General features: G+C 35.6%; 1 protein-coding gene across 6 annotated transcripts in view; it reads right to left on the bottom strand.

Moving 5' to 3' along the window:
- PPP2R3A (protein phosphatase 2 regulatory subunit B''alpha) overlaps positions 1 to 14,427 on the bottom strand; it is a 159,657-nt gene that overhangs the window by 42,231 nt on the left and 102,999 nt on the right. For 5 of the 6 annotated variants that reach the window (XM_023538369.1, XM_011373193.2, XM_023538370.1 and 2 more), the window contains 4 exons: positions 9,837 to 9,923; positions 6,355 to 6,511; positions 3,885 to 3,933; positions 3,298 to 3,387 (listed from right to left, as the gene is read on the bottom strand). In XM_023538369.1, coding sequence (XP_023394137.1) covers positions 3,298 to 3,387; positions 3,885 to 3,933; positions 6,355 to 6,511; positions 9,837 to 9,923 — 383 coding nt within the window. The remainder of the gene's footprint in view (positions 1 to 3,297; positions 3,388 to 3,884; positions 3,934 to 6,354; positions 6,512 to 9,836; positions 9,924 to 14,427) is intronic. The other variant, XM_023538371.1, reaches the window with a different exon arrangement.

Below are 14,427 nucleotides of genomic sequence, written 5' to 3'. Positions count from 1 at the left end.
TGTTTCCACTTTTGTTGGTTTCAAGATACTTTCTGATTTCCATTTTGATTTCTTCTTTGACTAACTGGTTGTTTGGGAGCATTTTACTTTCCACATATTTGTGAATTTTCCTCCTGTTATTAATTTCTAGTTCTACATCATTGTCATTGGAAAAGATACTTGATATAATTCAGACTTCTTAATTTATTGAGACTTGTTTTGTGGCCTAACATATGATTTATCCTGGAGATCTGTCTGTGCCTGTGTGCCTGAAAAGAATGTATATCCTGTTGCTGTTGGATGAAATGTTCTGTATGTCTGCTAGGTCCATGTGCTGTCTAGTGCTGTCCACTGTTTCCTTATTGATTTTCTATCTACATGATCTATCCATTGTTGCAAGTGGGGTACTGAAGTTTCCTATATTTATTGTATTGCTGTCAATTGTCCCCATCAGTTCTGTTAATATGGGCTTTATATATTTAGGTGCTCAGTTGTTGGGTACATACATATTTACAAATGCTACATCCTCTTGATGAATTTACTTCTTATTATATAATGACCTTATTTTTATCTTGTGACAGTTTTTGACTTAAAGTCTATTTTGTCTGATATAAGCGATACCACTCCTGCTCTCTTTCGGTTACCATTTGCATGGAATATCTTTTTTCGATTCCTTCACTTTCAGTCTATGTGTGTCCTTAAAGTTAAAATAAATCTCTTGTAAGCAGCATATTATAGAATCTTGCTTTTAATCATTTAGCCACTCAATGTCTTTTTATTGGTGCTTTTGATCCATTTACATTTAAAGTAATTATTTATAGGTAAGGACTTAAATATTGCCATTTTGTTCACTGGTTTCTGTTTTGTAGTTCTGTCGTTCCTTTCTTGCTAACTTCCTTTGTCATATAACATTTTGCAGTTGTATACTTTGATTCCTTTCTTTTTATCTGTTGTATATGTACTAGAGGTTTCTTCTTTATGGTTACCATGAAGCTAACTTAAAACACCTGATAGTTATAACAGTCTAGTTTAAGTTGATAACAATTTAACTTTGACTACATACAAAAACTCTGTTTTAACTTCTTCCCCACATTTTGTTACTCATGTTACAATTAATATGTCTTATAAATTGTGAATACAGTATCAAATTATTTGTTTTTTAATACTCTACTTTTATACCAAAATTACAAATGATTCATGGCACCGCCATTATAGCATTCTAAATTAGACTATATTTTTACCTTTACAATGAGTTTTATACTGATTATGTTTTCATGTTAGTGTTCTTTTCTTTCAACTTGAAAAACTCTCTATAGCATTTCTTTTAAGTCAGGTTTAGTGGTGATGAACTCTCACAGATTTTGTTTGGTAGTCTTTATCTCTACTTCTGAAAGACAGCCTTGTAAGGTAGAATATTCTTGGTTAGCAGTTTTTTCTTTCATCACTTTCACTATATCATGCTATTCTTTCTAGGTCTGCAAGCTGTCTGCTAAGAAATCCACTGCTAGTCTTATAGTGGTTCCCTTTGTATGTTATGAGTTGGTTTTCTCTTGCTGCTTTCAAAAGACTCTTAAGAATTTGAGGCTCCAGTGATGGTCTGGGAACTGGGGTGAGTCTGGGCTGCAGAAGCCAAACTGGTGCTGGTGAGTCTGGGTTTGCAGTAGTCTACCTGAGTCTGGTGTTTCAGGGACTGGCACCACAGGGTTAAGTCTGGAGCCCAGGGCCATGGGGGCTGACCTGGTGCTTGGAGCAGGCCTAGTGCTGAAGTCCACAGCCAAGTTGGGTGCTCATTTCAACCATGGGGAGGGTGTCTCTCTCCATGCTGAGCTGCCTGGGCTTAGAAGATGGGTTAACACAGGTAAAGTGAGATTTTTTTTCATTCTGTTCTCTTCAGTGCATCTTATTTCTGTTACCCAGGTGCTACAATCTTTCACATGGAATCTTTATCTCTTGTGCATGGGCATTTGTTCAAATTGATGTTTTTGCAATGGCATGAGCAATGGAAACTTATATTCCACCATCTGGCTGACATCACTCTGTTATGGCTAAATTAAAAAATTACATACATATATGGCTTAAGTCATATTTCAGTTTCCAGTTACATTGGACTTTTTAAACTGGTTCTCTAATTTTCATATCTTGTCTCTATTTTCCACTGCTTTCTTTTTTCTGGAATGTTTTCTTAGCTTAATCTTCTGAACATTCTTTTTTTCATTTTTGCTATCATAGTTTTGATTTTCCAGAGTTTTTTCTTGGTTCATTCAATGTTCCTTTTAAAAAAGTATCATTCTGTTTATGTTCTGTGATTGTAATTTCTCTTATCTCTCTGAGGATATCAATAATTGTCTTTGTTACTGCTGAAGATTTATTCTTCTTGAAATTGTTTCATCAAAGTTACTTTCTCTACCATTCTTCTATTTCATCTCTATCTTTTGTGTAATAGGTTCTACTCAGGTATTTAGTAATCTTTTGTTCTTTGCACATATTTAGGAGTAAATGATAAAAAGCTGTTTGGAAGTTCTAACCTATGGATTTGTTGACTCTGAGCTTCATTGTACAATGATCTGGCTGGGTTGTTTCCTTGGGGATGACCTAATGTCAAATCTTAAGGTCTTTATTCTTGGGCTGGTCAGATTCTCTAGAAAAGCATATTTTAGTTCTCTGCCTGGAGGTTCAAGCTCAGTGAGGAATGAAGACTGGGCATCTCAGCATTCAGTATCATATATTCATTTAATCTATTTTCACTATGGTACCCATATCTTCAGTTGTGCCTAGTGCTCTCCAGTATAAAGGCCCTCTATTTTACATTCTTCAGGGAATAAAGCACTAGTCTTCTGCCTGGGTAGAGGAGATAATCTGGAGATTAACTGTTCCTTTTAAACAAACTTTGTATAAACTTTCCTGATTTTTGGCTCTATCTTTACCTTGACCTTGCTCCCTTTTTCAAGGTTCCTGATGTTTCCAAGTCCTGAATGTTTGGAGGTTTTTGCTAGTCAGAAGACTAAGGTAGAAGCAGAATGTGATAAAAAACCAGGACAGAGGGTGGTTAAATGAAATATCAAAAGAGCATTGCAAGAGCTTGTCCACAAAGAACAATCTATCCAAAAACATTTTCTGTATCTAATCCTGACAGACCTGGCATAGGAAAGACTTTGTTTTGGGGGGGTAACAGCATTTTTCTTGATATGCTGTGAGACTCTGAATTCAGTGTCAGAGGCAAAGACTAACTCTAATCCATCTTGGTACCCCTAGTTCGAGCTAGGGTTCCAAGCTTTGTTCATGTGTTTTAACATCCTGGCAAAGGAAACTTAGTCATACCTGGTGGGGTTCCTTCTGTCTTCCTCAGAGATCAAAAACCAAACAAAATCTGCATAACTCATTCTTCCCTCTTTCTGTACTGTTTTTCCCCTGAAAACAAAAACAAAAACATGGCTTTAAAATTTCCTGAGATAAATTTTTCCTGAGATAAAATTTTCTCAGATAAATTTAGTAGGATGATAGACAAAGAAATAAAATAATATTTTTCTTTGGAAATTAAGTTAAACTTTAAAAAAAAATGAGAATGCTGAAAACCTCATTAAGGGCAACTCCTTCCATGGTCTGTCTTGTTTTCAAAGGCCTAGAGGCTAAAACCAGAAGACATTTGTATATATGAAGAAATAAATCTGGTTTCTATTTTAAATGCAAATACTCACTGGGATCAAATACTGTTACCTGTACTAAAGGACCAATGCTCATATATTAAAGAATTACTACTGCCTTGTAATGAAGCCGTCATCACTGTATATATAGTGTAGGTTATTATCTGACTTACGGCACTGCCAAATTATGCAAAAACCTTACTAAAATGCAATTGTTACAATTTTATTTGTAGTTCATTTTTAAATTCAGATGCTTTTTCTTACCTTGTTACTGCCCCAGAGAATATCCTTTCAATAATTCTGTTTGACAAAGCTAAATGTAAATAAGAAAGTACAAAGCTAGTTAGAAATATGCTCCAGAAAGGCAGTACTTTTGGCAAATTTATTTTCAGTAGCTACAAACTAGAAACATAATAATCTTCTGTGATGAGAATATGAGTATTTAAATTTTTACTTATGTATAATTAACACTTTTTGAAAGTAGGAATTTGAGGTGGCTCAATCAATCATTTAAAAAAGAACAGGCGAATAGATGTGCCTGATAGCTGGGATGTATTAACATAGTTAAGTTCCAAGTTAGTTCTGAACATCCTGACAACTAAGACAAAAATGTATTGAAGTTGTATTGATCTTGTTATCAAATAAGACAATTTTTCCACTAAAACAAGACAAATTTTATCCAAGCATTCAAAGGGGTACTGATAGTCAGCTCCTAATAACACTGAGTAAAACAATGGAGAATGCTTTCAAGTAGAATTTTACAAAAGATACCAAAACGTAACAAAAACAAACATTTCTTATATTCTTATTCTATAAAAGTCCAGAATATCACACGATATAATGTATAATTTTTAGAAATTCCATCAGTTTTATTCAAAGAGAGAGACAATTATATCTTAAGATAGTATGCTACTTTTCATGATAGATCCTAAAGAATCTATAGCAATGTACCTTCTCATTATGGGTTCAAAATAAACAAAGGCATTAATTTTAAAGAAAAGAATATCACAGTGGATCTCAGACCTAGGGATGTGGTGAGGACAGGAATCTTTTTTTAACAAGTGCCCCAGACAATGGCATACACACTAAAATTTCAGAACCAGTGATAAGGTCACTAGCGTTAGAGCTATCAACACTAACTCTTCTGCATAAAGTTTGATATAGTCAACAAAACAGGTCAATTAGTTTGGCTGAAGAATGTTGGGAATGTGGGTGTCAGTACAGCTGTGTCTGGCCACATACCAAAGCTTATATAAGGACCCTCTAAACTTTGTTGAGCATTTTTTTATGGGGTTAATAATTTGTACTAGATAGAAAAAAAGAGGGCTGTATAGGAAAGGCAAGAATATTTAATTCCAATATTGAAGTCTTTTCGAAAGTCTTTTAAGATTTGGAAGGTTTAGCCTCCTAAAACTGAAGATTATGTTCTCCTATTAAGAATCGGTTGGTGGGTGGGCAATTTTGTAGGGTTTCAGAGGCCCCTTCCTTATGCAGGCCTAGATGCCTGCTTTTCTGGATTTCACCCCTTTAACATACCTCTAATGAGTTGCTATGTATGGATATACAATATTTTGGTACTTAATGAGAATTATTGTTGTATCATTCAGAGACGGTACTTTGGAGCCCATAGGGTTTTCACATGATCTCTGGAAGCTGGATTATATACAGATGATCTGGCCAGTGGTATTTAGAAAGTGCACAGCTAATAAAGCTGACCCAATACTCCTTTGAATATCTCTATCTTTATGCTATTTTGGTGACAAGAAAGTTATGAGTACTTGAAGAAAGGAGGATATAGTACTAAAATGCTTAACAAATAAGTACATTTGAGTATTTCCTCTTGAAGCCTGGTTGGCACCTAAAATTTTGAAAAGTAGACCCTTGTTTTTTAAATATGAAAGTTCTATGAGACTCAACATCATATAGAATAAACCTTTTCTTAAGAGGTATACTAGTAGTCTCAGATATGTCAAATATCTGAGTGAAATTCAATACATTTATTTAAGATTTGTACTCTGCTACATCTAGAAGGCTAAGTCTGATTTTAAAAAAATCAAAAGTGCCTGAGAAGACATTTACGAATAGAACACGGGCAGTCTTACGAGAGAAGAATGAATGAATCAGTCTATCTTGGTGCATGGTTAAAAATATCACATCAGCAGGTAAGAGGTTCTAAGTCTACTACTGGTAAAAATGAAGCAAAAAGGGTAATAACATGTAATATGTAATTTTTTTGTTTTCTGACAAAAGAAAGCACACAAGGAAAATATCTTCTGGAACTAAATTCTGAAAAGTATATTTTTATAAGTCCTTGTAAACACTGTCATGTAAGAAACATTATTTTCATCCTTGGCTGTGTATAAATACTTTAAAATAGGAAATTTATAAAGATGTAAACACATTCTCTTTCAGATGAATTTCACATAGGTGTGAATCTGAATTTATTTGATTCATCATCAGAAAAATATCACTATAAAGACTTGCCAGTTCATCAAAACTAAGACTATAATTGCTTACTTACCACCTAACCCCTTCTCCTATACCGGGCTTCTAAATAAAAAATTAGTATCTTCACCCATTCTCACTTAAAATTCTCACTTTAAAATCCTTTAAAGAGGACCTGATTTGGTAAAGAATTTAATAAATGGGAATTCCCCATAATGAGTAGGGACAATTTATATAACTCTTGTCTTCTTTAAAATAGTTAAGTCTTATCATCTTTAGAAACACTCACCCTGGTCATTGTATCGAGACAGATCGGCCTGGCTGATGCAGAGGTCATGATCATTATCTAGCTCCCAAAATTTACAATAAATAACATAAAAATGTTCATAGGAGAAGTAGTCTGTGATTTGGTTTATATCTTCCTCTTCTTCCAAAAGGGCTAGAGTCTGAAATGGTATGAATAGAAGGAAATTTATTTTAAAATCATGAAAACCCAGCTTTGGCCATTATATGGAATCTAGTAAAATTTTATTTTAAATTGAATTAAAAATTTTGGTTTTGGTATCAAATCAGGAACTTCAATAGGCAACCTCATCCTCCTTTTAAATAACTGATCAATCTATAAGCATTTATGAGCTCTGTAATCTGCTTAGCAAAGGGTTAGATGAAGGAGAGGACTTAAAACAGGAAAAGGGAGGAACCATCACCAAGGGGACTGCAGCCTATTAGAGGACTCCAAACTAGCAAGCGCAGAACAGTTAGACAACAGGCTTATTACATGGCCCTAAACTGACATGACATCACTTTTAACTTTTCAAGGTAATGAATAGTGAGCATCTATTCTATTATGAAGAGTGACCATCCACATACTGTGTTTGGTTTCATAATGAAATGAAGTTTACTGTAAAGGTGACTTATGTATACCATTGTAAAGACATGTGGTAGCCTTGCATAGAAACATGGGGGGGGGTGAAGCTGCAGGGCCCTGAGCTAGAAGTAACCCTAGGTCTCTTCTGACTTATTGTGTATCCTGCACCCCTAGGGAAAAGACCAGATATAATGATTTTCAAACTAGAATTCTTATCATCAGCCAAATTATCATGTAAGTGGGCAAGTAAATGAAGACATTTTTAGAAATAAAAGATTCAGAAAGAAAGCTAAAACAAACCATAAGAAAACTTAGGAAATAGGAAAAACAAAATGAAATGACAAAAATAATATCAGATATATCAACGATCACAATAAACATAAATGAGTTAAATCTCCCTATTAAAAGATTTTCAGATTATGAAAATCAAACTCCAAAACAGATCTAGGTATATGCTGTCCAGAAAAGATAAGTCTAAAATAAAATTTAAAGGAAATGTTAAAAAACAAAAGATGGACAAACATATATTAACTAAACATATAGTAGGTAAATTTTAACAGAAATAAAACGTGTCAATATTATTGAAAAATAAAATGGAATTCAAGGTAAAAAACACGAAGGGACAAAGGTGACTATTTCATAATGCGAATGTATTAACTTTGATAAAAAATATTTTCTAAAATGTAAATGCTGGGACACCAAAATGCTTTGGCAAAATGAAAACAATATAAGTTATTAAAGGAAATCTACCCAATGGAAGATTATGCAGCCAGTAAAAATTATAAAATTTATGTAGAGATAAAGGAAAACCATGATGTGGTTAGGTGCAAAATAGAGAACACAAGATTGTACACATTAAAAACTATGTAAAATCCTAAATTCCAAATATGCATATGCATGAGACTAGAATAACACATACAAAAATGATATTAGTTGTATTAGTGATAAAATATGATTTTTCTTGTTTTCCAAACTTGCTTGAAGTGTTTTGTTTTGTTTTATTAAATGCTCTTTAATGTGTATAAAGTAGAATATGTACAATAAAACAAAGTTTGAGAAGCAAGGAGCTTTCATTTTCATAAAATAAAAAAGATGGATAACTTCTGTTGCTGGTGAGTATGTAAGTACAAGTATAAAGTATTACAGGCTTTTAGGAGGGTAACTTGGCAGGATCTATCAAACCGAAAATGCACATACCATTTGATCCAGGATTTCTCCTCCAATAATCTATTCTAGAGAAATTCTTACAAGAAGAAAGTACAAGGGTGCCCATGGCATCATTGTAACAGGGAAATTATGAAAACAACTTGAACATCATCAACAGAATAATATATAATTATAGATGGTATAGCCATGCCATATATTATGCAGTAGTTAAAAGAATGAGATAGATTTATTTGAATAGGAATGAAAAGAACATCAGGACATATTAAGGAAAAAAATGTCAACAAAATAATTTGTTTGGTCTCATATATTAAAAAATACAAAACAAAACTATATACTGCATGCATACATATATAAGAGAATAAAAGCACAGATAAAATAGGTTCCCTCTAGAAAAGGGAGTGAAATGACAGGATGAAGAGATAAAGACTTCAGATTATTATTCTAGATATGTTCATGTTATTTGAATGTTTTATAACTATATATTCATGTACTAAGAGAAAGACTAAGGAGAAGAGCAGGGAAGAAGACAGGGGAAAATCAACCATGCTCTAGGAAGCACAACACTTGAGTTCTATTTCCAGTTCAGCCACTTATTTGCTGTTTGAGCTTATCCAAGTTATTCAGTCACATTCGGACTGCAAATTTTATCATCAGTAAAAACAATATGAATCATAATAATAATCCAGAAAATACACACTCTAATGTGCTTCAGGAATGTGAGAAATTATCATTCTTAAGGTGAAGGCCTCTTTTATGGAATTATTGCTATCTCAACCCATCCCATATTATCAACTGAGAGACCAAGCAGGTACCAGGTGTTCAATAATTATTAATAATGACTGTGATATTACTGTTTGTTTTAGAATGAAATAAGTTTATATACCTATTATGGGCTGCTAATTTTGCCAAGTCTTCCTTACTTTGTCTCAGATAAAGACAGGAAAAATTAAGGGTAAATAAGGTTGTCTTATTAGCCTAAACTTCACTTGGTATAATTCATTTAAAATATTTCACTTCCTGTCAAATGTGAATAATTGTACTTCTTTTAGGTTAATATAGAAGCTTGAACAATCAGCATGAAGATTATCAGTAAAAGGCTCCCACTAGTGGTCAATATATTCTTATAAAATAAAATAATTGAATGAAAGTTCTTTCTTAAAAAGGAATTTTTAGTACTTTTCTCCAGCAGGAGCTGAACAGAGTCACTGCTGAAAGGATCAAGTGGAAATTCCTTTTACCTATGCAAGGCCCTTTCCAACCTGGCCCATGTCACCCCTCAGGCCTTATCACTGGTCGCTGTCTCTGTGGAGCCTTTAGTCATTTAAGACTGTTCTGCATGACACTTTTCATGCTTCTGGGCCTTTGCTTATGCTGCTGCTTCTATCTGGAATTCCCTTTTCTTCTGATTTTTTATCTTGTTAAACTCCTGATATCTTCAAGGTCAAGATCACATGCCAGTCCTTTTGTAAAGACTTCTCTGCACATTTATTATACATTTCTGTGGAATTTTTCAAGTCAGGTGTGGTTGTACACTTTCCCTGTTTGCTCTATAATGCATGCCTTGATGCGAAAATCCCTTGTTATTCACCTTTGTTCCCCCATCTTAGGTATCTGATAAAATGCTTAATGACTGAAGTACTGACAGAGCTTTGCATACAATAAGCACTCCAATATTTGTTAAGTGAAGAGTATTATTTAAATTGCTCCTTATATATGAATTCCAATGAGAGGCATACTTGCAAAAAGTTGCTTTTTCTTATCTCTGTTGAAGTAATTTTTCCACTCCAAGATCTGTTGACTGTGTAGAATATTCTCTGAATAACCTGGTTCCAAAAGGAAAATAAAACCAAATAAAAATATTAAGATATCTATTACTTTACCAAAGGCCATCTTATGAATATACTTTGAACCAAGATAAGTTTTGGCTTTTTGATTGTGTCAAATGTCATTTTAACAAAAATTAACACTCTATTTTAAAAATCCACATTTATAGAGACCAGGCAAAATGGCATAAATGATAGAAGCTTCACTCATCCCCTCTTGCGACCACAACAAAGTTGAGATGGAAACACAGAACAAACAGCAAGCAGAGTCATCTGGGGATCTAGATGAACAAAAGCACTACAACTAGGGAGAGAAATAAGACATCAATCTGCAATGGTAGAAGGTAGGAGGGGGTGAAGATGTGAGGCTGCCTGGTCCAAGTGGTTGAATGGGACAGAGGCAAGCCAGCAGCTGTAGGTATCTCTACGGCAGCGGCAAGCCAGCAGCTGCAGGTATCTCTTAAAGGGGCCGTGTCCATGACTGGACTTTCATGATGACAGACTTGCTGGCTCTGAGCACTAGCGCCTGGTTGCCTGCATGGGGAGCACCAGGGACTTACAAGGGGATACTGAGTTGTCAGAGCGAGGACCAGAGGCAAGGCTTTCTCCCAGGCAGAAATGCTGGTGGTATCTGTGGTTCCTCTGTTGAGCCCTCCACACTCCCAGTGTGCGGACACAGTGCCACCATAGCTGAGACGTCATTGAACTGGGTAACAGAGGCCGCTCCGCCCAGAGGAGTCCCTGAAACTCCGCCTCTCCCAACTCGTGGCCCTACTCAAGCCACATCCAGTCGTGTCCTTGGCGAGTCCTGTGTCCCTGACTGAGCAGATCTAAGACCCACACTGGTGGCAGCTGACCTCAGTTTCTGGCATGGCCTCTTGAGGCAACTATAAGTATAGCGTCTGTGGATTGCTTGCTTAATCTTAACAGGTGCCTCAGAGGGACACAGCCTGGGGCTAAAGTTGGCCTGCAACTGAACCCCTCTCAGGACTGTGCCGCTGAATACCTACTACACAAAGCCACACTAGTAAGACAGGAAGACTTAGGAGCTTTGCTTTGTAAATAGAAATAGCCACAGAAAGACAGCCAAAATGGGAAGACAAAGAAGCAGAAACCGTCTGAAAGAACAGAAGAGAGATCCAGGAAAAATAGAGGCAAGCAATGTAACACATGTAGAATTCAAAAACACTGGTTATAAAGATGGTCAATGAACTTAGGGGAAGAGTAGATGAACTCAGTGAGAACTTAAAGAGATAAAAAACATAAAAATGGAAATTATAAAAGAGAACCAGTCAGAGGTGAAGAACACATTATCTGATATGAAGAATATATTGGAATTAATAGAGTAAATGAAGAAGAGGATCGAACCACTGATAAAGAGGATAGGGAAGCCGAAGACAATCAGAATGGCAAGAAAATAGAAGCCAAGACTATCATAATAATTTCAGGAGCCTATGGGACAAAATTAAATGCAAAAACCTCCGTGTCATAGGGATACCTTAAGGAGAAGAGGGAGAACAATAAGTTGAAAAACTATTTGAAGAAATAATGATAGAAAACTTCCCTAACCTGGTGAAGGAATTAGACATACACCCCCAAGAAGCTGAGAGTCCCAAAAAAGATGAACCCAAAGAGGCCCACACCATGACACATTATAATTAAAATGCCAAAGGTAAATACAAAGAGAATCTTAAAAGCAGTTAAGAGAGAAAAAAAGAGAGAAAAGAGAGAAAAGCAGTTAATTACCTACAAGGGAGCTCCCATAAGATTGGCAGCTGATTTCTCAACAGAAACTTTGCAGGACAGAATGGATTGGCAGGAAATATTTAAAGTGATGAAAACTCAGGATCTACAACCAAGAATACTTTATCCAGCAAAGCTATCATTTAGAGTTGAAGGGCAGATAAAGAGCTTCCCAGACAAAAATAAGCTAAAGGAATTCAACAACACCAACCCGGTATTACAGGAAATGTTGGAGGAACTTAAGAAAAAAAAATATGTATCGAAAACATGAATAAAGACTGGTAATAACTACAATTCTATCAACGAATATCTCAAATGGAAAAGTAGTCCTCCAACCAAAGAGAGGGTGGCTGAATGGATAATAAAACAAGACTCCTACATATGCTGTCTACAAGAGACTACTTCAGATTAAAAGATGCACACAGAGTAAAAGGAAGAAGATGGAAAAAGATACTGCCTTGATAGACCTAGAGGGTATTGCACTGAATGAAGTCAGATAGAGAAAGACAAATACCACATGATTTCACATACATGTGGAATCCACAGAACAAAATAAACAACAACAAAAAAAATGGAGATAAATTCATATATACAGAGAATATTTTGAGGGCTACTAGATGGAGAGGGGTTGAGGGGATGGTGAAAAAGGGCAAAGGGATTAAGAAGTACAAATGGATAGTTACAAAATAGTCATGGAGATATAAAGTGTAACAAGGAAAATAGTCAACAATGTAATAAATACATAAGGGAGAAGACAGGTACTAGAATTAGTGTGGTGATCACTTTGAGTTAGATCTCTAATCACTATGCTATACAACTGAAACTAATATTGTATGCCAACTATAACAAAAAATTCATTGAATTGTACAATGTAAATATAAACAACTGTCTATTATATTTCAATAAAGCTGGGAAAAAAAAAAGACTATTAATGTGAGGGGGAAAAAAAAGAAGGTTGAATTGTCCCAGCTCTCTACAGGACACTAGAGAAAGGGCTATGTGACATCTACTGGGTCAGAAAACACCAAAGAGTGAAGCACCACCCTTCCTCCTTCCTTTCCACCTGCGGGTCAGCAAATCAAAAGCCCCTCCAAGATGTAGAGACCCTAAGAGCCCCAGAGTCAATCAGTTCCAACCTTGCCGCCCATGCACATTCTCCATGGGGGACTGGAGACTTCTCTTTTCAAAGACGGTGGTAATTTCCTTTCAGACCATGCAGCAACATGAAAAGCAGCTGCCCGTGAGATAACTTTAAAGAGTGAATGATGTACTGTGAAAGGCCACAAAAGGCCAGGCACTTCATTTACAATATCTCCCTCAACTCTACAAAAAAAATAAAAAACAAAGACAAAAACTACATCTATATATTTTGCATCTGCCCCTATCATTCCAAGAAGAATATAAAAAAAAATCTCTGCTCACAAGTCTGCATTTCCCAGCTGCCTATATGTCACTTTCTTTGTTTACCTTTCATCTTATACAATGATGCCTGATTCAAGTTGTACTTATTGGGCTGGATGTTTTGGGAAGGTAAATGAGGTGAGAAATATATGCTGGGTTGGTTTAATAATTAATGGGTCAGAAGAATGACTACTAACGTGTTATGATCTAAGAGGGTATTATAGCCATATTCATTGGATTCTTGAAGAACTTTAGTCTCTCTAGAAAGTCATATATATCTGGAATAATTTATATCCTAAGTCTTTATTTGAGCATTAACAATTTTGTTGTTAGGCAATGTTTTAATGAGTTTCACAGAAGTGAAACTAGAGAGAAACCTCTGGACAGGATGGGAGGTGAGGGGATAGTAGCAAATACGTCTGAGACTGAGGATGTGTGTGCTGTGGTGTAGGGGAGAATTGGAAAAGAAAGACAAGGCTACAATCCAGGAGGTAAGAGGCCACAGTGTATTCTTAACAATCTACCTGGGGTTATTTCCATGCATTTAATTTCACTTTGATCTACTCGTTTTTTTTCCCCTCCAAAAGGAAGCAGTGACAGGAAGAACAATTTAAGCAGCCTTTTTGGTACTTGGTTTTGATTTTGATTGTCTTGCATTCTTGGTGGTTTTATCATGGAAGAGGTTAGAACCTTTTTAAAAGCTATTTTAGTGCCAGAACACAAAAAGAGAAGACATTGGACATCTATCCAAAAAATAGGCCTAATGAGGGACTAAACCACCATTCTGCTTCTGGATTCTTTAGCAAACAGAGTTATTCTCAAACAGAACATGGAGAAACTAGCCTGAGGATGAAGATCCAGATATCTGCTGCCCAGCATTCCCCACCCCACCCCTCTGTCAGTGCTAACTCCTTCTGACCCTTCAGAATCTATCTAGCTCAACTGCCAACTCCCAGAACAGGAAGCCCCAGAACAGGGACTAGGGTAGAGCTCTGTCTTCTGGGCTCCTGCTGTCACCTAATTATCCTTCAGTCATCCAATGGATATATTCTAAACACTGGTACACTTAATGATCATCACCTGCGAACTCCATGAAGCCAGGTTTTTCTTTACTTGCATCCCAGTACCTGACATGCTGCTCTCCATATAGCAGGTAGTCAATAATTTCTTGATAAATTAAAAAAATAATTTAAAAAATTTCCAGTTACAGTTGGCATACAATATTATATTAGTTTCAGGGATACATATAGTGATTACACATTTCTATAACTTATGAAGTGATCACTCTGATAAATCTAGTCCCCATCTGATATTATTACAGTACACTGAATATATTCCTTATGCTATACTTTATCAATTT

The sequence above is a fragment of the Pteropus vampyrus genome, unplaced genomic scaffold (genome assembly GCF_000151845.1).
Source record: "Pteropus vampyrus isolate Shadow unplaced genomic scaffold, Pvam_2.0 Scaffold220, whole genome shotgun sequence".
Taxonomy (NCBI): Eukaryota; Metazoa; Chordata; class Mammalia; order Chiroptera; family Pteropodidae; genus Pteropus; species Pteropus vampyrus.
Note: the sequence above shows the minus strand (reverse complement) of the source record. Positions and strands in the feature narration are given on the sequence as shown.